A 24,992-nucleotide genomic window follows, 5' to 3' on the forward strand; every position below is an offset into this window, starting at 1 on the left:
TTATCAAAATGCTCTTTAGCACTAGGCGTCTAGTAAGCGATAGCTATCGCTTACCTAGACAAAGGCCGAAGCACCACAGACACACTTCAAGCACAAACTCGTATTTGTAAATAAATCTAGTTAGAACGGCCTCGGCCAAAGTCTTACATAGCCTCGAGCTCACTAGACTCTAATGGAACAATAATAATAATAATAATAGATCCATAGCGGCATCATGATAGATTGTAGGTATCGTTGCGATGCGTCGATATCGGCAGGAGGATAGAAAAACGGTATATTTGGCTTTCGTACCAGGCTAGCATGGTGTCAAAAGAAAGCAAGGAACATGAACTATTTCTAGTTTTTATGAAGACGCCGCCGCTCCACCGAGGTGGGATCGATTGTTCTCCTATTATCATTGTCCTCTCGATTCTAGTGACGAGCAATCTCAACAGTAAGGATTGGCCAATTTACCGATCGGTCTCAGTGCTGGTGGTTCAAGGATAAAATGGAATGCTGCCCGTATATATCCTCGGTGTGGGTCGCTTGTTGAGTCTGATATGCGCCGCGACTCTCAGAAACGGTACTGCGAATAGCTAAGGCTGTGACTATCCATCGATGATGAGTGATAAAGCTGATGCGACAAAAGAGATTGGGGGCTGTAAACATGCAGGAGAAGACTCAGATCGGTACTAGCGTATGGTGTGAGCACGTGAGTCGATGACATCACGAACGCGTCGCGCTCAGCAGGACCACACACACGGCAGGACCTTCATTGTTCCGCACAGTCAGTCGATGCATGTACCACGAGAAGTTGCGCTGGATATATCTTGCGGATGTAAACTTGAATTGGTTATGGAAACATCCTTCTTTCAAAGCTCAACTATCCAGTCCTTGTTTCCCATTCCTCCAACATATATCCTGAGTCTTCCTCGAACCCTTCACAATGGCTAGGCAAGCCATTAAATATCCCAATTAGAAATACCAGATAGTATTTCCTGGCTCACTTCCTTCTGCCAGGCAGATCGCGCAAGTTGTATGTCTTCCGCTCCACCACTTGGTTTCGATGAGGCTGACTAATGGCACGAAGCAGCCACATCCACTGCTCGATCTCTGGGTAAGATTCCAAAATTTCCTCATCTTTCGTAAAGACTGCGTTTGGTTTAAGCCAAGGCTCTGAGGCTGGATGTACATTAACCTTGTCAATATCGAACAACTTGATCACTCGATCAGCTATCTGGGCATCAGAAATGCCGCTATCTTCTACCATATTCCAAGGGCGAGGACGCAAGCACGATAAAGCTGTCATAACTGGTAGGGAGAGATCGCCAAACAAGCCCCCCATTCGTTTGATAGCAAGAGCCTCGCTTTCGGAGATATCTATAGGTTCGCAGCGAAACATTTTTACCTTCAATAGAATACCAAAATAGTTGTCATATTCCAGATCTGTAAGAATCTCTGGGAATACGACGCGGAGACCGTGATCGAAGAGATCTTTTAAAGAAACTGCTTTATACCCTTTTCCTCTCACAACACCATGAGCGAGATACTCTTCCTCGCCAAGCCCAATCAAGTGTGTAGCATGCCACACTAGAACTCCACGGTCCAAGGCCTTGCAATCCATGATAGCAACATGAGGGTTATGTTCTGATGGCATTGAGAAAGCGTATGAGAGGACAAGGTGAAGCGATGCTGCCCACGAGCTGAACTCTGTAACAACGGTTATATCACCCCTAAAGTGACGGTGAGCCATGAAGTATATTTGGCTCTCGGTCATATCGTAGAATTCATGGCCCTGTCGACCATGCATGAAACCGTGTGGTCTGACTTCATGTGCGTTGTTAATCATTTTTCCCAGTCCGCCCCCACTCTTTGAGCTGAACGCGCGGAATAGATATCTTGGGACATTGTTGTTCCGGAGGGCTATCTTGTCAGTCATATACAATCCTTTGGTATTGGCAACATTACCTTCCCAGTGTTCTTTGCGCTGACCAGCAAGCTTATTGCTGTTGATGTGTATCATTTTTGCGTTTTCTGTCCTCCCAAATGATATCCTTACGCCTTTATTTATACGAAGCGAGTCCAATATGCAGATCTCCTGTCTTTCATGTCTTCTGCAACATGGTTTTGGAAGCATCCCGTATGAAAAATGTGCTCGTTCGTTCTGGCATTGCGCCCTCCCATCCGAAGACTTGGAGAGACAATTCAAGCTCATTGTTGTTGATTTGTCTTATTATACCCATTGCTGCATTAAGACATTATATCCGTTTCGAAGATGCGGAGTTTCCCGTTTGCTATTCTTCTCTGCATTCTACCACTGTCACATTCACCAAAAAATGCTAGAATTGGATGCGCACTGGCCTTCTTGACCTGGCTTGCGTTCACCTCAAGTCAGAATATTTTTCGGACAATAGTATTGTTTTCTATTGTTGGAATACCGCCAATAGTATTATTATGCGCACAAACATTTCGACAACAAAGGACTTCTCGCGTTTCTTTTGCTTTAAGAACTGTCTCTCAACCATCGACTCAAGCAACTACAGCGCACGAAACATCTACTTCCAAACATACCGATTTTCGGTTTCAAAATATACTCCTTGTCTATCAAGATGGCAACCCCACTCATCTATATACACTTGGATCAAAACGACCGCCGTGTCTTTGATCACGGGCTCTCGGATGATGTCGAAAGATTCGCATTCATCAGCTTTTTCGAACACGTCGAGCGCGACTTTACGAAAAATAGACGTCCTCGAACTGGCAATGGTCGAGTTGCACTGTGGAATAAGTGCTCTCGTTCATACTGGTTGCGTCACGCGCGCACCTCGCAGCCTCTGCCTCCCATCCTTCGCCCAACCTGGACACCGCCTGTAGCGCATCCCCCGCTACCTCCACCAACACAACCCCCAAATCCACCGACTCCAAAAACACCGGTATTGAGTCTGGTTGCGCCAATTCTGTCAAGTGTAACGTCCATCGCTCCCGTGAATGCACCACCATTACACCCTCTGAAGCTCGTCGCACCTGTTCCTGGAGGAACCATTGACATAACACCGGTGGAGCAACATCTGGACCAGGGCACGAAGATAGTACGAGAGGGTAATCTTGATGAGCTCACCCATGATCTCGAACGTCCTGCTAAACGCCGCCTTACTAATATTGGTGGTGAGCGATGTCCACAATTTGTTCTGTACAACAGCGTCGATGGCAAAGAGCGGAGTAAGAATTGCCACACCCTTCCACCAGCGAGAGAACAGCGTCTGTTCGTTCAACGTGTTCTTGGGGGCAACTGGCGTTTTGCAAAAACACTCAGTCAGCGATCACTTCGTGCGCCCAAGCAAGGATCAAAAGCTGGGTTTCCAGATGTGTCTACTTTTCTCTTCGCGAAGGTTGATGATGCCGGCATTATCGAAGACGTAAGCTCTCACTCATTCTTCTCAGTGTAGACGTTACTAATCTCTCTAGCGCGTTGCTGTCAAGTGCAAAGACGTCTCGATCAAGGCAGACGCCAGCCAGGGGCAAGTGGAGCGCGAAGCCACTGCGGCAAATGCTATCAGGGCAACCGGTTGTCGTCATTTGCAACACCACTTACATCTTGGAGAACACAAGGAGAACCAGACACTGAATTTTCACCTTGAAGGCCACAACGATCAGGATGCGTGGCAACTCAACTATCAGATTTCCCAATACGCGCCTCATGACGATCTCCACACGCTCATCAGGAACCACGAGAAGGCGAAGCAGTAAGTGCTCAAACCCACCAAAATCACATGGAACTAACAAGTCGTAGAGTCATTCCGGAACATTTCTGCTGGTTTGTTTTCCAATCTATTGTGGAAGCCCTCATCACTTGCCAAACTGGTTACTGCGGCGAAATTCACCCAACACCTCTCGAACCCACATCTCGTCGACCGGGATGGAGGAGGATACTGCATCTGGACATCAAAGCCGAGAACATATTCCTTGCCGGACCCGACTCGAAATATGCCTTCTACCAGCAACCTGTACTTGGGGATTTGGCGACTGCATTGTGCCTGCATCCCAACCATGTGCAACGCAAGAACCAGCTCTCCAGTGTCCGTTTTGAAGGTAAGCAGTACATGCAGGCTCCAGAGCGGTGTATGCAGTACAAGAAGAGCAAGGATTACGCTCCAGCGACGTGGGACTTGGATCATTCTACGGATATCTATACGCTTGGCCTGTTGATTCGTTACATGATGATGTGCACAAGAGTCACACCCGAAAAGCCCATCGATACATACCTAGGAAAGCTAGAGGCGGATGCTTTTGCTGCGGAGGCCAAGGGTTTGCCCAACGTCAAGGAATATCAGTTCAAGGACAACAACTACCCGTCTGTTTATAGCCCAGCTCTCAAGGATACTGCCTTGCGTTGTCTGGCCTTCCGGCAGAGGTATGACCCTTCGAAGCCGAGCAAGAAGTATCGTCCTACTCTTTTCGAACTTCGCGATATCATCGAAAAGCACTTGTCTGCGCTTGACAGCAAGCACCTCAAAGACGTGGAGACAACGCAGTCAGACCCGAGGAATACCTATCGCGTCCTCTTTCCTGAAGAAGACCAGCGCTTTGCTATTGGCGCCGAAACGCAACCGATCCCGCCAGTCAACATCTCTCAACTAGTCGATCGCGAGGCCAAGGACAGCGACAAGCAAAATGCGCATGAAGTCTGGTCATCCTACCGAAACCAGTACGAATCAGGAAGCGGAGAGAACGCATCTCCAAGTACTTCCAGCATGGAGATCATTCTCGATGATCTCAACGCGCGAGCGCGCACGCAACTCACCGAGATGACAAAGAACGTCGGAGATGTCTCAGCGCGCCAGACTGTCTTCAACGCCCTGCAACACGCCAATAACACGATGCTCAAATGCATCAATCCCACTAGTACGTTCAAGCAACTTCGCCAAAAGTTGCGATCGGATTTCTTTGCGCCGGCCAAGAAGAGGGAGATGCTCACCCAGTTCTTGGGGTGTAGCAAGGAAATCATGACAGAGTTGACAAATGAAGCAGAAAAGCTTCAAAAGTCAAAAGATCAAGTCGAAGAAGAAATCGCTGCTGCTCAAGAGACTTTGCGATCAGCCCAAGGCGCCGACGTCCGAGATGAGGCGAAGGTCGATCGTTTGACGGTTGAGCTGAAGTACCTGGTTGACAAGAAAGATTTGAAGACCAGTGAAGAGGCGGTCTTGCAGGACAAGATCGCTTCAGTGAAGCTGTTTCGCGAGGCAGCAGAATTGGGTGAGGCTTTGCTGGTGCTTGGGGAGGAATTCTGGCCTAGTGGAGATATCTCCCAGGAGGAAGAGCACTGGATGCCGGAAGTATCTCCAATTCATAGAGGCGTCTGGGAGTATTTCTTTGCCAGGCCAGATGGAGTTTTTGAATGATTTGGTCAGTGAATAAGGCATGTCTAGATACGACAGAGTATGAATCAGATAGTAAAAGATGCCGTCATTAGTGTGATGACTAAATATAGGCCTACCAAGATTGCTGACATGATGCCTACTTTGCATTACGCATCATCTTCCCTCTGCTTTCCATCTACATTCGTACTTTTTTCATTCCTGATTTATTCACTACAATTTTCAAAGTAGTCTTTCTAAGCCTAGTAGCCGCAGGAATGATTTTAGTGCACGCTGATAAAGTCAATGACGCGTCATGTGAAGAGCAGCCAGTACAGAAAAGCTTCTCCTGCGTACTATGCGCACAGCGAAAGGTGAAATGCGATAAGCAGCCTGGCGGCTGTGCGAATTGTACACAGTTGCGAGTCCAATACGTTTACAAAGCTCCACCTCCACCCCGAAGAAGAAAAAAAGGTCTGCGCGAAATCGATGTCACCGCCAGACTGCGTATCTACGAAGATGGGCTTCGTCAACTCGGCGTAGACCTGGAAGAATTAGTCAAACAAGAGTTCGCAAAAGTCACACGCGGTCAAGAGCTGGTTACGGGATTTGGTGGTTCCGTTGACGCGGGTCTGTATGATGAAAACAAATCGTCTCATGTCGTCTCTGAAGTCGGGGTTTTGTTACTGGAAGAAGGCAAATCCCGGTATCTGGAAAACGACCTTTGGGCCAGCCTGCAGAAAGACCTTCGAGAATCGAGAGAGATGCTGGACGAGGTTTTTGATGAGGAATCTTTCAGTGGAAGCAGTCACGATTCGCCAGCTACTATGCCCACAGATGGTGCATCCATAATTTTACGGGCGCATTCAGTGTCAAGGAATCCCCAATCTCTACATCCGACGCCGACCCAGGCCCGCAATCTCTGGCAAGCGTATTTGAACAATATCAATCCGCTTGTAAGAGTTTGCTATGCTCCCACTCTCGAGCAGCTGATCTTGAACGCAAATGGCAACTTACATGCTCTGCCTAGGGACGTCGAGGCATTACTCTTTGCCATATACTTTTTGACCGTAGAGTCACTCAATGACCAGGAATGCATTGAAATGCTTGGGCAGCCGAAATCTATAGCTATTCGACGATTTAGACAAGGCGCTCAACATGCCCTAATCAACGCTAATTCAATATAAATTTCCAGTGGAATACCTTCATCCATCTCATCTCCAAGCTTCGATTTAGAACCGAGGGCGAGAAGGTAGATACAGCCTGGGGTGAAGTTGAGAAAAGCTTCGTGTCCCATCCAAACTTTAACAAGGGAGTTTCAAAACGAGCACTTCCTGTTGCGGTGAACAAACTTACGCTGAAGGCTTGGGATGCATACATCGCAGCTAGAGGTCTTGCTGTGAAAGATGAACCGCAATTTATCAGGATGATACGTGAGCGCCGGCGATCAGTCCGCATCAATAAAGCGAATGGACCCGTGTCGGGTGATGCTTCTGAAGAGACGTCAGCAACAGCCTGGGATAGTGAAGAAACGTTCGACTGAGCTGCATTCAATGCAAGCCTTGATCCGCCAGGTGATGCACCAGACTTGATGTCTTTTGAGTTTCCAGAACAAATGACTTGGACAACACTGGATGATCTCTTGATCGACTTTCATGATACCAGTAATTCGGCACCCGACCCCATGTTTTTAGCGCCTCTGAAAATTAAGCCTCTTACGTAGCATCAAAGGAATAGAGATTGCTGAGCTTACCTTCATCTTCACTTTCACCACGGGACGCAAGCTTTGGCCACACGCTAGTGGGAGGTTACCAGCTACGCACTTTCTTTCCGACTTTCGCAACTCCAACAAACTTTTCTCCATCTGCAACAAACACCCAGTGCCCATCATGGCGAAGATAGGGTCGCAAGTGTTAGCAGCAGTCGCAGAGTATGGACATATAGTCTCCATTAGAAGACATCCAACTAACAGACCAGCAGATCATTGGCTTCGGGCAATTATTCCGACCTCACCATTACCTGCGGAAACGATATTCACAAAGTGCACAAGATGATTGTGTGCAACCAGTCCGACTTCCTCGCAGCCGCTATGCGGTTCGGAGGCACAGTAAGCTATTTTTGAGGAATTTGTAGGCTCTGCTAACATATACAGGAAGCGGAACAGGCGACAATTGATCTCCCTGACGATGATCCTGAAACTGTAAAGTTAGTGATCGAATACCTCTATACTGGCCACTACACATCCGACGCGCAAGAGCAGCCAGATGATTCCAGCCTTGATTCTACTTCTAAATCAAGACCTGCTCGCAAATATTCGCGTCATCGCTACCTACGCGAGTCCCCGCACACATGTGATGATACATACGGAAATTGTAATATTCTTCCATTATGTCCTCATCATAGATGCGGAGAAAACTGCGCTTGGGACTGCGATATATTTGTTTGCAAGCATTGTACATATGTATGTTTCGGGCAGAAGCCTGAAAACCTCCTGGTCCATGCAAAGATGTATGAGATAGCCGATAAATACCAACTGGCTGGTCTGAAGGCTCTAGCTCGCAAATTATTTGCGTCTGAAATATTGGCATCTTGGGATCATGAGCTTTTCCCTGCCGCTGCTCACTACGCTTTTTCGACTACAGTAGAGGAAGACAAGGACCTCAGAGATATCATTATTCGGACTATCGCTGAACACACGGGGCTTATCCGCACGACAGAAATTCAAGCTTTGATGACGGAATTCGGTGGACTTGCTGTTGGAGTCTTACTGGCGAAGGCAGATGAGTGTCGCTGGAAGTAGGACGAACAAGTATACTTGAATTGCTTGCAGGAGAAAGACAGCGTTGAAACGGCTGTCTTCAGTGAGTGACGATATCAGAGATTGCAAGTTAGAGATGGACAGTTGACACGGTTTGGGGTTTCTTTCTTTCCAATTTTCAGTACTCTTCACCATGTAGTAATTCTCGTCCCTTAGTTGTAGCACCTTACCCAAGGCCTCAGTACTTGGCATAGCTGCCGCTTGGATACAAACAATCAATGTTACTCATCACCTTCTTGCGCATCTATTATCATGACTATTACCTCAAAGAATGAGAGTGCTCGCAACAGATGACAAGCTGCCAGTCCATACCAAACACTGAATGCGCCCCCCTTTGCACAGACACGATGCGCTTCTACATGACTGTATACTATTTACCAAGGCTACCAACAAAAGTCTTGTCGGGATATATCTACTCTGCCTTCTGAATGGTGCAGAAGATTGACCTTTTTGTACCACAAGTCTTGATATCAAGATTGCTTTATCATCTTCCTACCTATATTAGCCCCTCTCACTGAAGTTTCCAGTCAGTTCCAGCAATCACGTACTGCAGCCTAGCGCGCCGCAAATTCAGACCACTGGCATTCACCTTCACTCTCGCTTGGGACTCCATCTCGGCTACAAAAACTTCCCTCGCGCACTCATAAACTGCAAAAATAACTCACTTCTCAACTCGCATCATTGCTCAACAACACCTCCACTGCAACAAAGATGGCGGAGGCAGCCAAGAAACAGCTAATGAGTTCCCTCAAAAAGTATTTCCACGTTCATTACTGCGTACGAAGCGCTAATCGCTACATAGATCGCTTGCATCCGGCCAATACTCTGATCTTAAGATAACTTGCGGTCCCGACTCGTATAATGTGCACAAAGTCATTGTATGTGAGCGAGCAGAATTCTTCGCACGCGCTATCAAGTTCGGTGGACGGGTAAGTTCCAATTCGATACGGTAATCTGAACACAGTGGCTGACATGTACAAGGAATCGAACAACAGCACCATTGACCTTCCTAAGGACGAACCAGCCATCATCAAGCTCTTGATACAATATCTGTATGAGGGCGAGTACGATCATAGCCTTCCAAATGGTAAGAACTACTTCTCTGCAAAAAGTGACCCAAAGACGCCAGTAAAGGCAGGGCAGAAAGGATTGAAAAGCAAACAAAGCATAATCAACATGATACCATTTCCTCACACTTGCTCCCAAGATGATCAAGCTCAGATATTCGGACAATCCTGGTGTGTCGATCACCAATGTATTACGTATTGCTGCAGGAAATGCGGCAACTTCATTTGTCCAGAGTGTCACTCGCACATCAAAGAAACCGCGCGGTTCCATGACCCTGCCGAGCAACTCGTCACCCACACCAAGATGTACGAAATCGCTGACAAATACAACGTGGTCGGTCTCAAGGATCTGGTAATCGAGAAGTTCAGTCGTGCATGCGAGCAATTCTGGTACGACACTTATTTCGCCATTGCTGCTCATCGCGCTTACTCCACAACTCCGGACAACGACAGAGGTCTACGTGACATCGTTTGCAAGACGATTGCCCAAAATATGGGTGCTCTGATCAAGAAACCGAGTGTAGAAGCTTTGCTTACCGAGTTCAAAGGCCTGGCACGCGATCTACTCAAGTTGAAGATAGACGAGGGCTGGAGGTGATGGACCGGATTTATCCTGTAGGTTACACGACTCACAGAGATAATGGGAGATTCAAGCGCGAAAAGAAGCATTCAACACACTGGAGTTGCTGGGGAAATCCAAGTTGGAATGGCGGCTTTACACATGCACAGCACAGCAGTGGACTACACAATACATTCTCTGGATGAAGCAGAGTGGAAATGTCTGCTTTGCAAATTCACAACACAGCACAGCAGTTGACTACGCAGTCAAGGCACCGGATACACCTGCATCTCCCCCACCCCCAGCACATACCATACACATACACATCCACACCCACATACCCAGCCCTATCGCACATCCGCACATCCACACATCCACTACACTCCATCCCTCAAAAATGCAAAAACATCAAAAACATCAAAAAAAAAACACAATCCCCCTATCCTCCATTCTCCATTCCCAACTCTAAGCCCAACTCCAAGCCCACCCCCTCACTCCCCAATAAAAACCACTACATACATGGTATGTCCATTAATTCCAAAAGGCAGCACGTATCTGAACCGGAGACAGATGCGTAGATGGGTTTTATTGCGAGTAGTCCGCGGGCGAAAAATCAAAAATCAAAACAAAAAAAAAATTTCCATGGTCCTTTTATCCACATCTACATACAAATCCTCGCCTCTGCATCTTTTCTTCTTCTTCTTCTTCTTCTTCTTCTTCTTCTTCTTCTTCTTCTTCTTCTTCTTCTTCTTCTCCATCTCCACACACACACACCTTACTTACTTAGCCAATACAACCCATACAAACCAGAAACAAAAATCCATCTCCTTCTGCCTCCTTCTTGCGTATCTTTTTTTTTTCTTCTCTCTCTCCTTCTCTCTCTCTCTCTTGTTTACCCCCCCTTGTTTGCCCCTGAGCCCCTTGCCCCTTTCGCAAATCTAAAAAGTCTAACAAGTCTAACAAGTCTGAAAAGTCAAATACCTATACCTATACCTATACCTATACCTGTACCTATACCTATACCTGTGCCACCCAACCCAACTCTACTCAACCCAACTCTACTCAACCCAACTCAATAATAAAAATCCCCAATAAACTAGAAAACCCCCCTAAAAAAAAGAAGAAGAAAAAGTAAGAGTAGAGTAAGAGTAGAGTAAGAGTAAGAGTAAGAGTAAGAGCAGAGTAGAATAGACTAGGGGGGAGCGGAGCGGAAAAGGAAAAGGACTACTACATACATACATACATATATACACAGTATTTCGATAAATCACAGACCGAAACGAAAATAACGAAATGTACTAGGATGTGTGAAGAGTTGAGGGGGGGGGGGGAGAAAAAGGGTAGAAGTATGTAATAATAATAATAATAATAATGATAAAAAGGGGGGACAGCCAAGAAAGGACGCAAAAAGAAGGGTTTAATAAGCTTTGTATGTATGTATATATGTATATATAGATGTATAGTGATAGAAAGTATGAGTCTGCAATTCTCTCTCTCTCTCTCTCTCGTCTTTATTTACTACGCATATATGATTCCAAGCATGTATTTAACAAAAAAAAAGAAGAACATTGCGAGTATCTACATGCATAGACTACAGAATCACGTTTCCCATTTGCCCCTTTACCCAGGCTTCCTTTTTCCTTTACCCACTACCATGATCATGGCCACGACCTCCACCACGACCCCCGCCTCGTCGTCAACACATCCACCCTAACCTACGCAGCCCTGATTCCCACCTACCTAAACCCCTCCCAATCAATCACTCTACCTCCTCAACCCCAACTTACTCAACCTAATCCTCGGCACAACACCCACCAGCACCAGCACACTAGCCACAACGACACCCCAATGCTGAATATGCGCAACATAAATATTATACGTCGTCCACGTGGCCGCAGAAATGGTCGCAAGACCCACAACAGCAATTAGGTACCCCGCAATACGATGGTACTTGTAAATGGCCTTTGCCTTTTCCGTGCTGCCATACAGCTGGGGCACATAGTACTGTGTGAAGCCAACGAGCGACTGGATGTACACGAGGACGTAGAAGGCGAGGCCGAGGCGCGCGTGGGCAGAGGCAAAGTGCTCGTGGCCGGGGCCGGCTTTGTTGATTTCGATAATGACGAGGCCCGCGGTGAGCGCGGAGACGCCGACGGCGTGGAAGAGAAAGTGCGCGAGGGTTCCTGCGCGCTTTTGTTCGGGCGTGTGCGTCGGCTGCAGGATGAGGGCTGCTTGGATGGCGAGGAGGAAGCCGGCCTAGGGAACTTTTGTATCAATGATACGGTTGTCGCGAGGGGCTTACAAGCGTGGAGTTGGGGTGGCTTACGGAGTTGAGGAGCTGGTGGCGCACACGACGGGTTAGCTGCGTTATCTTGTATCTGCGTTGCTGCGTCGCTGAGTGCTTACCGGATGTCCGGAGAAGAAGATGAGTTTGTTGGAGAAGATGGCGCCCCAGACAATGGCGGCGAGAATCCAGATGCCGGCTTGCCCAATGGGAGCAGTGCCTGCGATTGCATCAACAATGGCTACTCCCCGCGGTTTTCTACCAACTGTACACACCAATCCACAGGTTGTGATAGAGCGGCTGCCCCTGCATCTGACTGGCATCGCCTCTCCGCCCAAGAAGCGGCTCCTCTTCAGCCTGGCCGCGCGCCGCGGCGGCAGTGGGTGGGATTCCGGTCGCAGAAGCCATTTGGAGCGCACAGAAAGGAGAATTGCAGACGATCAAACACACAGTGTATGGCGGGGAAAGAAAGAAGACACAGTAAGAATGCGCGGCGGGAAGCGTCGGAGTTTAGAGTTGGAGTATGGTGGAAGCTCAGGCCGACGATGACGACATGAGACCCCCTGCACCCATGGACCAATCAGAGCCGTGCCGATATAACAGCAATGGCGGCGCAGCCAATCAGGACGTGGATGACTGCGCGCGGCCCAAGTGGTGATGTTTGCATGGCGAGTTTGGGGGTGGGCAAGGGCAATGCTTGGCACGCCATGCCTCTTTAGTGCATGACGGCTGGGTCGCGTGAAACCAAATCAGGGCGCAGACATGACACTTTGCATATACATTGCATACATACATATACTCGGCATATATACTCGGATCGCAGGGGTATCAGAAGCCGAGCAGGTTGAAAAAGGTCCCTATTGTACAAGTGTGCGCCCTCGCGCGCTGCGCTGCGCTGCGTCTGCATCGTAAGCTCTAGTCCCGGGCTGGTGGGCACTCACACCCTCGTGTTTTTACCCTTTTCCCAACCAGAGGCGCCCAGATACCTACCCATTGTCAAACACCCAGTCAATCGTAATCGACGCCTCGCACCCTGCAAGCATCCATACGCCGTCAAATGCCCATGCACTCGTTTCAAAAACATTACCTCCTTCCAAACCCCCCAATCCAACTCAACGTGATACATTGTCGACGCGGAAAATATGCTAGGTAATACACGTCTAACGCATCAATGGTAAAAAGCCGACAGTGACTCTGTCCGTCCGCCCTGGAGCATGTACTCTGCCTCTAATTGCGCCGTTCGCTCATGCAGGTAGGGGCTGTGCAGAGCAATCATGCCCTAATAATGTGTATGTGTACGTCAAGAAAGATAAGAAAATGTTTTTGCTCTCACTTCTTCCTCATGAGAGCCGGTTGTTTGGTGGGATCCGCCGGGTCCAGGAATTTGGTCATGGCAAGAGAGAGTTCCTTGAACTCGACCGGCTTCGTGACATACGAGTTGAACCCCGCTTCCGCACACTTTGCGTACACGTCACCAAGGACGTTGGCTGATAGTGCGATGATCGGGTGGCGACGGTATCCGTGCTTCTTCTCCCATCGCCGGATTTCTTTACACGCCTGGTACCCGTCCTTGTTGGGCATATGCAGGTCACACTGCGACTGTTAGCGCGGTACACGTAAGAAACAAGGGCGTGCTTACAAGAACGATTGAGTAGTAACCCGGCGGCTTGGAGAAGACGGCTTCGGTGGCTTGTACGCCGTCCAGCACTGTTTCAGTCTCGATATCGATCCGAGCAAGGAACTTGAGGATTACCTAGGCCAGTCAGTATCTGTGAGATTGTGAGAGCATATCTTCACTTACAGTTTGATTGATCTTGTTGTCCTCGACCAGCAAGACCTTGTGATTCTTACCCCCAACTCGTCGTTTGAGCTCTTCAAACACAAGTTTCTGGCTCACCACTACCTGCTGCGCGCTGTCTTGGTTGCGATCCGTGCTCGACTCGCGTTGCTTTTGTGGATCAAATATAATGGCAAATTTCGATGGCTTCAGTGGTCGATAGATGAACTCCAGCCGGCGGTCATTGTGAAGCTGCTCGTAGTCATACACTGGCGCTTCCTTCATGAGCTCCTTCTTCTGCGAAGGATCCGACACCACGACCACCGACGTGTTGCTGTAGGCTGTGGAACTGAAAATCTGGTCCACAATGGCGTGAACTTCCGACGTGTCATGCAGCACAAGGACGACGTGAGTGAATAGGACAGGATTGTCGCCGCCCATCATCCGCTGGGCGCCAATAATACTGGCCTGCCCGGTGACTTGATGAGGTATGCCCTGGGGAAGTGTGTTCTTGATGTGTCTGATGGTAGCTTCTCGACTGTGTTCAAGAGGACACACCACCAGGATAGAGTACATGGGAGGTTGCAGGGCACTGCCCAACGGAGAAAGACTGCGATGCGGCGAGGCTGCGCGAACAGTCGGATCCGAGTCGACAGAGCTGCTAGAGTCACACGGTGGCGACTGTCGTTCGCTGTCACTGTCAGATCGTTTGGCGGGCAAGGCTAGGCTGATGTCTGGATCTGTTGTAGGACTAGTCTCTTGCAGGAAAGATGATGCAGATGACCTTTCAGACCGGAGGCTCGACTGGCCAGTAAGTGCAGCGCTTGTTAGAGATTGGTCTGAGCTGCCAGAAGAGAGCGCAGGCGAATCTCGCGAGCGTTCAGAAGCCGACAGACTGGGTACAGGGGATTTGGCCGGCTCGCTCTTCTCCGACGACATGCTTGATACGCGCTTGATAGGTGCAAATCCAGGATTCTGCGATTGCACAAACTTCTGGAGAGCTGATGGCTGAGGTGCATTCAGAGGAGCCGACGGAGGTGCGAGCGGTGGCTCAAAGGCGGGGGTTCCTGGAGTGGACACCAGTGGCTTGGGGTAGTCGTCCGCGGTGGGAAGACCAAATTTGATGGTGAAAAAGAAGGTCGACCCCTTGCCTGGCGCGCTGCGAGCATCCATTCTGCCGCCATGGAGTTCGACAAACTGCATCGAAATGGCCAGCCCAAGTCCAGTGCCGCCGTGCTGTCTTGTGCTGCTGGCATCAATCTGGCTAAATCGCTTGAACAGGTACTTGGCCTCGGCGTCTGTGAAGCCCTGGCCAGTATCCACAACTTCGAACCGGATCATCGTCTCGTTCTCCTTTAGCGGACGAGAGCGGTCGGGCGGCTGCAGTCTACACCGTATGAAGATCTCTCCCTGCTCTGTGAACTTGATGGCATTGCCGACCACGTTGAGCAGCACCTGCCTAATGCGGAACTTGTCTCCCTTGACCTCTGCTGGGACGCCTTCGTCTACAAGGTAGTTGAGCTCGAGGCCTTTCTGGATCGCCAGTCCCATGTTGAGATCGTTGACCTCCTCGAGCAGAGACGGCAAATGGAGCCATTCCATGGACAGCTTGATCATGCCAGCTTCGACCTTGGAAAGATCCAGAATGTCGTTGATGAGATTGAGCAGACTGTCGGTACTAGCTTTGATAATGTTGACATGCTCCAATTGCTCAGCATTCAGGACACTATCTAGAAGGAAATTGACCATTCCAGATATACCGTTGAGCGGCGTCCTGATCTCGTGCGACATGTTGCTCAAGAACTTGGATTTTGCGTCCATGGTTTCCTTTAGTGTTTGTTCAAGCAGCTTGTGGTCGTTGATGTCTGTAGCTGTGCCATACCAAGTCTCTTCGTCGCTGGTTTCGGCAAGCGATCTCTCCAACGAGATGCGCACGAGATGCCATCGGTAGTCACCATCCTTGTTGCGAAGTCGGACTTCAGTCGAGTAAGATGCCCGCCCGTGAGCATCCTTGATGACTCGCAATATACCAGTGCTTGCCAGTTTCGATAGCTTGGCTTGCGGCATATCCATCCGGTCTGGCATCGAGCCGCTGGGACTAGTAATGGTTCTCTCAGTCTCTGATGAAGCGTCAGAAGCATTCGAGTCTTGTTGTCCATGGTCCGGTGGTAGAGATGTAGGCACATTGGCGATGCCGTGTTCGTCCAACTCAGGAAGCTTGCACTTGATAACATCATCGGGATGGACATGCTCGAGGAAGCCGTTGCCGAGTGCCTGCACTTCACTTTGGCCAGAATACGAAGTCCACTGGGAGTTGCAAAACGTCAAACCCCGTCGGTCTGACACGACAAAAACAATCTGAGGACTCGAGTTGGCTAGTGCGCGGTACTTGGCCTCTGAGGCAGCTGTTTCCTGTTGGCGGGCAGAGTTTTGTTCGGCAATGTGCTGTTCGTGAAAGTCCATGTTGGTGCCAATCCAGTGCACAATCTGCTGGCGTTTGTTCCTGAGTGGTGCCACTCGAACATAGAACCACCGGTAGCACTCGTCAAAGCGCTGCAGCCTGACCTTCATTTGCAGCTGCTGGCCAGTTCGCAGCGATCTACTCCATTCGTCTAGGTATGCATTGCGATCCTCGGGATGGATGGAGTCCCATGGATTCTGCAACACTTGGCGTGAAGTCTGGCCTCTATATATGAGAAACTTGGAGTTTACCCAGCTGATGGCTCCAGTATTGGGTGCGGCAGTGAAGATCTGAACCGGCAATGAATCAATAATGGTCCGGAGTAAGCTTTCTGAAGGAGGCGGCATCTCGGAAGACTCGGTGACAGACAATGCTCTTGCATGGCCCTGTGGCCTTCCTCCCGGCGTCGTCGCAGCCGGCAGCGACTGAAATGATGCGGTAAAGTCTGCGCCGTAAGAGTGTAGGAAGGAGTGGCCACGCTTGGCGGTATCCGGTAATTGAGCGCGGCGTGCATTCGGGGTCTCGTCCTTCTTCTCGGTACGCGGCTTGGAAGGATCCTCCTTGGCCTTTTCAGCGACAGGGTTTACTGTTACTCGCTTCGCAGAGCGTTTATCGGGCTTTTGTGCAGACCGCTCTTGTGCGCTCGAAGATGGATTGTTGGGGGTCTTGCTGGCTTGCTTCCTAGCGTCAAAGTAGCTCTCGACGGCCTCACTGCCAGCAAGATGGCCAGGTGTGCTGCTATGCGAGTGTCTGCTGGAGAATCCCAGTGACGTGTCCCAGCCAGGTGTTCCGGCGATTGAGCCTCCTGGGCTGTGTCTAGAGCGGCTGGAGTAGTCAGATGGGCTTGTGACGCTGCCTGCTGCCGAGTTTGCGATATCGCCAAGATCGAGATGAAGCAAGTCGTCAAGACTGTCAGAATCCGAAGGCAGGCTGATGCCTCCCGTAGTGCTGGTGGTGATACGTCTCTGCCGGATAGAGGCGACCTGAGTCTGGGCGTTGGTAAAATGCCATGCATTGGAAAAGGAGGTGGCGAGGTGAGGGCCAAGGTGTTTGAGTGAATTGGTCAAGTTGCGTGGATATGGGACGATAGGCGAGAGGATCGAAAGAATGGCAATGGGTGCTTTGCGCACGAAATCGCCTTGATGGAATGAAGTCCCCATCGACTGCTCGGACTGCCTTCTGGACATGGCCGGCGTCTGGGATGGGGTGGACGTGTCTGCTGAGGCCATTACCTGCGACAAGGTTGGATGTATCAGCGGTATGTGCGTAACCGTGCTGGCTTTGTCGACGCCGATAGCCTCGACCATGCCATACTGTGTGTAGTCCTGTGGAGACCGTGATGGGTTGAATGTTTCTTCGTCGACACTGCCGGTGGTAAAGAAGGGGTTCACGTCGGCGTCGTTTTGAATAGCTGGTGACGGGGCAGGTGACTGTGCCCATGGCGAGGTCGGGTACTGCTCGTACTCTTCGTAACGCTGGGGCAGCTGGGGCAGTCTCGGATCATTCGACCCCAGGACGGACCGTCCGCGGGTGGGTGTCTTGTGGATTTCGTGGGCGGCAGCACTGCCATGGATTGTCGATGGTTTGGTCGGTTCTGATTTGTCCTTTTCCAAGTCTTCCCGGGACGTTGACAAGGACGTCGAATAGTCTCTAGTCAGTGTTACCAAGCGCCCCCTTTCCAAGACGCGATTGACCCCAGAGTTGTCGATCAAGGCGTCGGGCTCATGGTCTAGGGCGCGCAGAACATGGTACACGGCACTCGATGGGGCAGGGTCTCCGACGCTAGAAAACTCGGGATCACTAAAAGTTGGACCTCCTGTTGGTGTCGCCTCTGCAAAGGCAGAAGAGGTGCCGTCGAAAGAGGCTTGCGAAACCTGCCTTAGTGGGTGGTCAGGCCTTGAGGCCATATGGGGAGCATGACTCGCGGCCCGCAGTGGGCCCCTTGGACGGACGGGCTGTGCGGGTATCGGCGTGTCTGGCGGCGTGCTGGGCTTCTGGCGTTCGTGGCCCGCAAACGAATGGTGCGAAAACAGTTTTGGCCTCCGCTCCGGGATCATGGTGCTAGGTGGCATGTCGAGGGATTCGTTTTCGCGGAAACTCGGTGTCTCTTCGGACTGAAAATGGCCCTGGTGTCCGGCGGATTCTTGGTACGTCGCAGTATGCGGGCTGCCATTGTTGGCAGGCGCAGTGAAGGTGGTCTTCTGGCCCCAGGGTACGTTTTCAATGTCCGAGGCATCGGCTGGCACGGCCAGGGTGGCTCGTTCGACTCCATAGTGGTCGCGCATGATGGACGTCACGGCGGTCCACCAGGCAGCCAAGCCAGGCTCGGCACCCAAGCGCAACACAATGTCGTAGAGATTGGGGCTCGGAAATCGTGGGTCTTCGACATCCGGCGTGGCGTGTTGTCGGCCTCCAGGCGCAAAGGGGGTGTTTGATGCGGCAGGCGTGCTGGTCTCCGAGGCAATACGGTCCCTGGGTGCTGCATATTCTCGCACCTGCCCAGCAGACACGGTGGGCGACAGGCTCGTAAAGGGCATGTGGAAAGCAGAGGCCCATCTTGGCGTGTTTGGGACGGTGGGGAATGGATACGACGGTGTTCGGAGGGGATAGGCGGCGGCGGGCGTGGGTGGCATGCTCCCGCGGATCGTCCTTGCGGACTCTGTTGATTCAGTAGACTCGGTCGAGGCAGTAACGCCAGTAGGCAAGGGACTAGGAGAAGGACTGCTAAAGGCACCCTCGAGGGTAGGGGATATGCTTGACACGGGCTCTTCCTTGATGGGGGATATGCGACGAGGGCCCGGCGCGGCAACGGTTGCGCTATTTGACGAGGTCCGCAGCCAGGCGCGCTGCTGCTGTTGCTGCTGCTGCTGCTGCTGCAGCTGCTGCTGCAGCAGCATCTTCAGCTGCAGATTGCGCAGCCTCTCGACCTCGAGCTCCTCGGGAGAGGCGCCGCCGTGTGGCGCCTCGGTCGCACTGTCGTTTGCCGGGTGGGCAGCGTCTTGGTCGTGGACATGGCGGGCGGGGTGGGTGCTCATGTCGAGATGGGAGGCATCATGGTCGCGGTCGTGGGAGGAGGCGGGGTGCGAGTGCGGCACCGAGGGCGAAGTGTGGGACGGGTTGGTGGTGGTGGTGGCTTTGGCGTCGCTGGCTGGCAATCTCTGCAGTGGCGGGCGCGCCGTGGGTGGCGTCGTCGTCGTCGTGGTAGCGGGGTCTCTCGTTGAATTAGGAGAGGGAGGCGGGACCTTTGTCATTATGGCATTCCCCAGTCTCCCACGTGAAGTGCAAGTGGTGTGGTGATGGGGTCGGGGTTGGGACGATAGGGTGCATAGATGGGGTCGGAGGGCGGGCAGGCTATGACGTCGCGGCGGGCGTTCCTGGCAGGAAGAAGGGCGGGTGAGAGAGGTTGGGGGGCCTGCGCAGCGACGACAGGTCGGCAGTGCGAGGCAGCAGATGCTTCGCGGGCAGCAGGCCGAGACAGGGCGGGGCGAGTTTCGGGGGGTGACGGTGGGAGCGAGGGCGTGGAGAGGGAGAATTGGGAATTGGATGGTGGGTGGGCTTGTCGGCCGGGGTCGGGAGCGCAGGAGCAGGAGCAGGACGGGGGGGGGCTCGCTGGCTGGTGGTGGCGGGCTGGATGGGTGCAGACGGGCTTGGATGCGGGCCCGGCCAGGCCTGCGCTGCGCTGCACTGCGCTGCACTGTGCTGCACTGTGCTGCACGGTACTGCGCCGACGGGGGAGGGCGAGGGCGAGGGCGAGGGCGAATGGGATTGGGAGTGGGAGTGGGAGTGGGAGTGGGAGTGGGAATGGCAGGGCGCGCACACACACACAGAGCAGACTGGCAGACCGGGACACGTCTGGCGCGTGGGACACAAATAGGCGTGGCAGTGGCAGTGGCAGCAGGGCGTGTATGTGTATGTGGACTGTACGTAGTGTGTAGTCGGGCTGGGGCCGCGGAAAGCTTGGATGGGCACGTCTGCTGGGTCAGTCCATGGCGGGATTGGCAGCATGCAAGCCGCAAGCAGCGAGCGTTAGCCAGGCCGTGGCGCGAAATTGAGTGCGAGCACGAGTGTTGGCCATGCGGCAGTCTTGGCAGCGACGTCATCCAGGGACGTCGCGTAGCCTGTCGCCCGTCACCGTCGCCGTGGGCTAGCCGCTGCCTGCCTATGTAAGCCGAGCCACGGCCGCCTGTCAAGCTTCATTTGCGCGCCTGCGCCTGCGCCTGCGCCTGCGCCTGCGCCTATCCGTACAGTACTGCTATATACTTACATGGACTTATGATTACCGCCAAGGCCCCGGCTGCGCTCCCGCCCACCGTGGTTTCCACGGCTGCTATGCCATACGTACAGAGCATCATGGCCGCCGCCGCCGCCGCGACAGCAACACGACGCCCGGGGCCTGCAGCGCCGTGGCTGCAGCGGAGCCGTATGCCACGCTGGCCCTCATTGGCCGGGCCCCCCTGCTCCACCGCGTCTTCAGATTCCCATGGCCTCCGCATCGGGACTGGCGCCCACGCTGCTCTCGAGCAACCACCACCACCACCACCACCACCACCATGGCCACGACCACGACCTAGCCCGCCCCAGCCGTCCCCTCGCGCCGCCAGAGAGCCTCAGGCGCATGCTGCGCGCCCTCAGGCTGCCATCCTTGACGTGTCGACTGCACTACTGCCCTGATGCCGCAAATTTGGCCGTTGCTGTGAGGCGCCGGTCCGAAGCCTATTGCCCAATGGCCCATGGCACCATAAGTGGTCCCATTCTGCTGGCCATCAGAAAGGCCCCCCTGCCGCCCATGCAGCGTGCCTCTGGCGAGCCTGGCCCAGCGGCATGCGCGCTTCGGCATGGCCTATTCCTGTGCTCTACTTGCATGTGCTGTAGGGCTGGCCATGGCCCGAGATGGGACGGGAGCCGCCACACGGGACATGTCTGTCTACTACTACATGTAGACAGGATTCTGTGTGGGTGCATGCATGCCATGGCACGGCGAGCCTCTCTGACTCTCTCCCAGCCGCCAGCCGCGCCATGGCCACGCCCCTCACGTGGCATGCAAACCGCAAACCCCACCTGCCGTGGCCCCCCCACACACACCCAACTAGGTTTCAGCGCTGCGCCGCCTCATGTGCCCACCACCGGCACCGCTGCGTCGAGCACGTCATCCGCCATGCCCCCAGAGCCGTCTGGTACACACACACACATACAGCAGTAGTCGCTCAGCCCGGGAACACGACCCGCGCCAATTGCGGGTACCTTGCATTGCCCACCGCACATGCACTCTCTCGCGCCATGTACATGTACATGTATGTACACACAACCCCCAACATATACGCGCCACAACCGAAACCCAATCGCTGCACCTGGCCTGTCTGCCAACTGCTGTGCCCTTTTGCGCACCCTCGCCGTCGCCGATTCCAGGGCGGCCTGCGCGGCCATCCCAAGAACATCAGCCCACGGCCTTCCATGGTGCTAGCCGCTTTGGCCTGGGATATGCGAACACAGTGGCCCGGGGAGAGAGACTCCTGAATCAGTCGTCGATCGATCGAGCACGCGAGCTGCGAGGGCACTTCATGTTCATGCTCCATTGGGCCAAACAATGGGCCAATCAAGCCAGCCTCCAGATGATCGCCATACACCACTGATCACTCCCAGGCATGCTGCGTGAACCATTCTAACCCCTCTCCAGCCTCACTTTCGCCCTCTTTTCCACCCTGGTCTCTGCTGACATACCCCCAGCAACCCTATTGCTTTGGTGAATGCCGTGGTGCAAGCCACAGGCAATACTTGGCAAGCACATGCTAGACTATAACAGTGTCGCAGTATATCCATGGTCTCGAGCCAAAGAGGTTAGAGCGTCCTCTTTTTCTTCCTACAACCAGGCACAGCCATATCCGGGCTGGCTCTTCCCTACAAAGGCAGCACATGCATCCGCCCGTCTCATGCCATTCCAAACCATGCTAGCGTCAAGGGCACGCTCTGAGAACCCTTCATACCCACTGTTCAATAGTATGCCATACTCAATCCAAGCATACAAGAGGCGATCAAAGACATGCTCTCTCTCTCTCTCTCTCTCGATTCCGACTTCACCTTGCGATGCACATCATCCCGCCATGATGACATGAAGTGTACCCCGCATCACATGTTGATTCATTCGAGTCAGTTGTAATCCGCCCCGGTGCATTGATGCATTGATGCATTCACATGGCAGCAGTACTCCATTGAAGAGAACCAACACCAACCAACACATTCCACGCTGCGTCGTCCCGTCTTTTCCCTGACGTCCACGCTGCAAAGGAAAACATGTCCGTGACTTGCCTGAGTCAGCCACGCCCAGCCAATCAGCCCCAGCACGCGAAGCCACCTTCTCCGCAATCCCGTCCCTCCATTTTCCTCCACATTCCGCGCTGCGCTGCATTCCGCCCTGCCGCGCCCGCCTACCGACGCAACCCATACTAACCCCCATGCCCGAGGCTACCGCCATGCGGGCCCTCTCCTCTTCTCTGCCCGCACGCCGCTGCAATTGCCCTTGATACATAATTGCTCGCGAGGCGCCCTTGCCCGCAACTTTGCGCGTCACAATATTTCCTCTCCTTGTTGCGTCTTCGCATACGTCCTGTCACGAGATGCCTTCAATATCCAGAGCCCTGCGCACTGCCCGCGCCTTCTCACCAAGCACGACAAAGGTACCTACGCCTCACTTACTATGAACATCAGTCTCCCTAGACATACTGGCCAGCAATTGACCCAATCAGACATACTTCAATCTCTCGCGCTCCTTTTCCTCGTCTCTCCGCCGCAATGAAATCAACAAAATCTACCCCAGCGCCGCCGCTGCCATCGAAGACATGTCGTCCAACAGCACCCTGCTGTGCGGTGGATTCGGTCTCTCCGGCGTACCAGACACGCTGATTGAGCAAGTCAAGAACACGCCCACAATCACCGGCTTGACTGCCGTATCAAACAACGCCGGCGTTGTAGGAGGTGGTCTTGGTCTGCTGCTGGAGAGCAAGCAGGTCAAGAAGATGATTGCCAGTTATGTCGGCGAGAACAAGGTCCTCGAGCAAATGTACCTCACTGGCGAACTAGAGCTCGAACTCACCCCCCAGGGCACCCTCGCCGAAAGATGTCGAGCAGGCGGCGCCGGCATCCCCGCCTTTTACACACCCGCCGCTTTTGGCACCGTTGTGCAGACGGGCGAACTAGCGCTTCGCCACAACAACGACGGCAGCGTAGCCCAGTACTCGACGCCCCGCGACGTCAAGGTCTTCTCTGGCAAGAGCTATGTCATGGAGGAAAGCATCAAAGGCGACTATGCCTTTATCAAGGCCTACAAGGCCGACCGCCTAGGCAACGTTCAATTCCGCTACTCGGCCCAAAACTTCAACGGAGCCATGGCCCGCAACGCAAACGTCACCATTGTCGAAGCCGAGCACATTGTCGATGTGGGCGAGATTCCTCCCAATGCCGTCCACGTTCCCGGCATCTATGTCGACCGCGTCATCCAGTCCACCGCTGCCAAGAATATTGAAAAGGTTGTCAATGCCAAAGACCCCTCGGAAGCCGTCTCTGCCCTCGGTAAGCGCGAACGCATTGTGCGCCGCGCCGCCAAAGAATTCAAAAACGGCATGTACGCCAACCTGGGCATCGGCATGCCCATGCTCGCTCCTTCGTTCGTCGATCCCTCAGTCGAAGTCCAACTGCAATCCGAAAACGGCATCCTGGGCCTAGGCCCTTACCCGCAAAAGGGCCTCGAGGACCCGGATCTTATCAACGCTGGCAAGGAAACCGTTACCCTCCTCCCCGGTGCCTCGTGCTTTGGCTCGGAAGAATCTTTTGGCATGATTCGCGCTGGAAAAATCAACCTCACCATCCTCGGCGCCATGCAAGTCTCTGCCAGAGGCGACCTTGCAAACTGGATGCTACCCGGTAAAGTCAAGGGCTTTGGCGGCGCAATGGATCTCGTCTCGAATCCGCAAAAGACAAAGGTTGTTGTCACCATGGAACACACGGATAAAAAGGGCCGGCCCAAGATTCTCAAGCAGTGCGAGTTTCCGCTTACGGGTAAGGCGTGTGTGAGTAGGATTATCACTGAGTTGGTGAGTCTTTCTTTTTCTTTTCCTTTCTCTGCTTCAGCTCTATGCAATTCGCTCAACTAACCGCAAAATCACCTTGTAGTGCGTATTCGACGTCGACTTTACAGAAGGTCTCACCCTGATTGAACTCGCCGATGGCGTCACCGTCGATGAAGTTCGCGCCAAGACGGGCGCTGATTTCAAGGAAGCCGCGGAAATTAAGCCCATGTTGTAGATGAATAAATTCCAGGCCAGGGTGGTGGGTAGTAAAGAATGAGCGTGGAGAGAGTGTTAGTTAGAGCGTGCAAGAGAAATGGAGAAATGTGTGAAGAGAGTTGAATAAGCATCAAGTAAGAGTGGAGAAAAAAAGAGGAAAAAGAGGAAGATTACCACGCCAATTCAAGTCAAACCAAATAGAAAAAAAAATTCCGCGTTTTATTCATCCACGCATTGTTGTTTGTTTCCATCTCGCACTAACTATCTATCTATCTATCTATCTATCTATCTATCTACTTTTCCCTACAGCTTCAGCGTATATATATATATATATCAGACAACCCAACATGACTTGCAATAAGAAGAAGAAGAAGAAGAAGAAGAAGACGAAGCAAAAAAAAAAAAAAAAAAAAAACT

General features: G+C 52.3%; 7 protein-coding genes across 7 annotated transcripts; 4 read left to right on the forward strand and 3 right to left on the reverse strand.

Annotated features, from left to right (window-relative positions):
- Positions 1-982: 982 nt before the first annotated feature.
- On the reverse strand, positions 983-1,918 carry SETTUDRAFT_90630 (uncharacterized protein; the record flags this gene model as incomplete). The annotated part of the gene is made up of 1 exon (XM_008029018.1): positions 983-1,918. One exon carries the CDS (start codon positions 1,916-1,918, stop codon positions 983-985), a length of 936 nt encoding a protein of 311 aa, XP_008027209.1.
- Positions 1,919-2,588: 670 nt separating this feature from the next.
- SETTUDRAFT_31869 (uncharacterized protein) lies at positions 2,589-5,378 on the forward strand (the record flags this gene model as incomplete). Its single annotated transcript, XM_008028782.1, has 3 exons — positions 2,589-3,395; positions 3,445-3,722; positions 3,770-5,378. The coding sequence occupies 3 exons, from the start codon at positions 2,589-2,591 to the stop codon at positions 5,376-5,378; spliced, it is 2,694 nt and encodes an 897-aa protein (XP_008026973.1).
- Positions 5,379-5,611: 233 nt separating this feature from the next.
- On the forward strand, positions 5,612-6,520 carry SETTUDRAFT_31870 (uncharacterized protein; the record flags this gene model as incomplete). The annotated part of the gene is made up of 1 exon (XM_008028783.1): positions 5,612-6,520. The coding sequence occupies one exon, from the start codon at positions 5,612-5,614 to the stop codon at positions 6,518-6,520; it is 909 nt and encodes a 302-aa protein (XP_008026974.1).
- A 797-nt stretch (positions 6,521-7,317) lies between these two features.
- Positions 7,318-9,816, forward strand: SETTUDRAFT_91311 (uncharacterized protein; the record flags this gene model as incomplete). Its single annotated transcript, XM_008029019.1, has 6 exons — positions 7,318-7,440; positions 7,486-7,670; positions 7,737-8,117; positions 8,954-9,080; positions 9,133-9,238; positions 9,299-9,816. Coding segments are annotated over 6 exons (1,440 nt in total), but the record flags the coding sequence as incomplete, so codon positions are not given.
- Positions 9,817-11,287: 1,471 nt separating this feature from the next.
- Positions 11,288-12,506, reverse strand: SETTUDRAFT_163500 (uncharacterized protein). Its single transcript, XM_008029020.1, has 4 exons — positions 12,337-12,506; positions 12,184-12,281; positions 12,104-12,115; positions 11,288-12,033 (listed from the first exon to the last, which is right to left on the reverse strand). Exons 1-4 carry the CDS (start codon positions 12,467-12,469, stop codon positions 11,542-11,544), a joined length of 735 nt encoding a protein of 244 aa, XP_008027211.1. The 5' UTR covers positions 12,470-12,506; the 3' UTR covers positions 11,288-11,541.
- A 396-nt stretch (positions 12,507-12,902) lies between these two features.
- On the reverse strand, positions 12,903-19,550 carry SETTUDRAFT_116732 (uncharacterized protein; the record flags this gene model as incomplete). Its single annotated transcript, XM_008029021.1, has 3 exons — positions 12,903-13,654; positions 13,701-13,814; positions 13,863-19,550. The coding sequence occupies 3 exons, from the start codon at positions 19,548-19,550 to the stop codon at positions 13,391-13,393; spliced, it is 6,066 nt and encodes a 2,021-aa protein (XP_008027212.1). The 3' UTR covers positions 12,903-13,390.
- A 3,261-nt stretch (positions 19,551-22,811) lies between these two features.
- On the forward strand, positions 22,812-24,775 carry SETTUDRAFT_163501 (uncharacterized protein). Its single transcript, XM_008029022.1, has 3 exons — positions 22,812-22,970; positions 23,040-24,383; positions 24,463-24,775. Exons 1-3 carry the CDS (start codon positions 22,911-22,913, stop codon positions 24,592-24,594), a joined length of 1,536 nt encoding a protein of 511 aa, XP_008027213.1. The 5' UTR covers positions 22,812-22,910; the 3' UTR covers positions 24,595-24,775.
- Positions 24,776-24,992: the final 217 nt, after the last annotated feature.

Source organism: Exserohilum turcica (assembly GCF_000359705.1).
Source record: "Exserohilum turcica Et28A unplaced genomic scaffold SETTUscaffold_3, whole genome shotgun sequence".
NCBI lineage: Eukaryota > Fungi > Ascomycota > Dothideomycetes > Pleosporales > Pleosporaceae > Exserohilum > Exserohilum turcicum.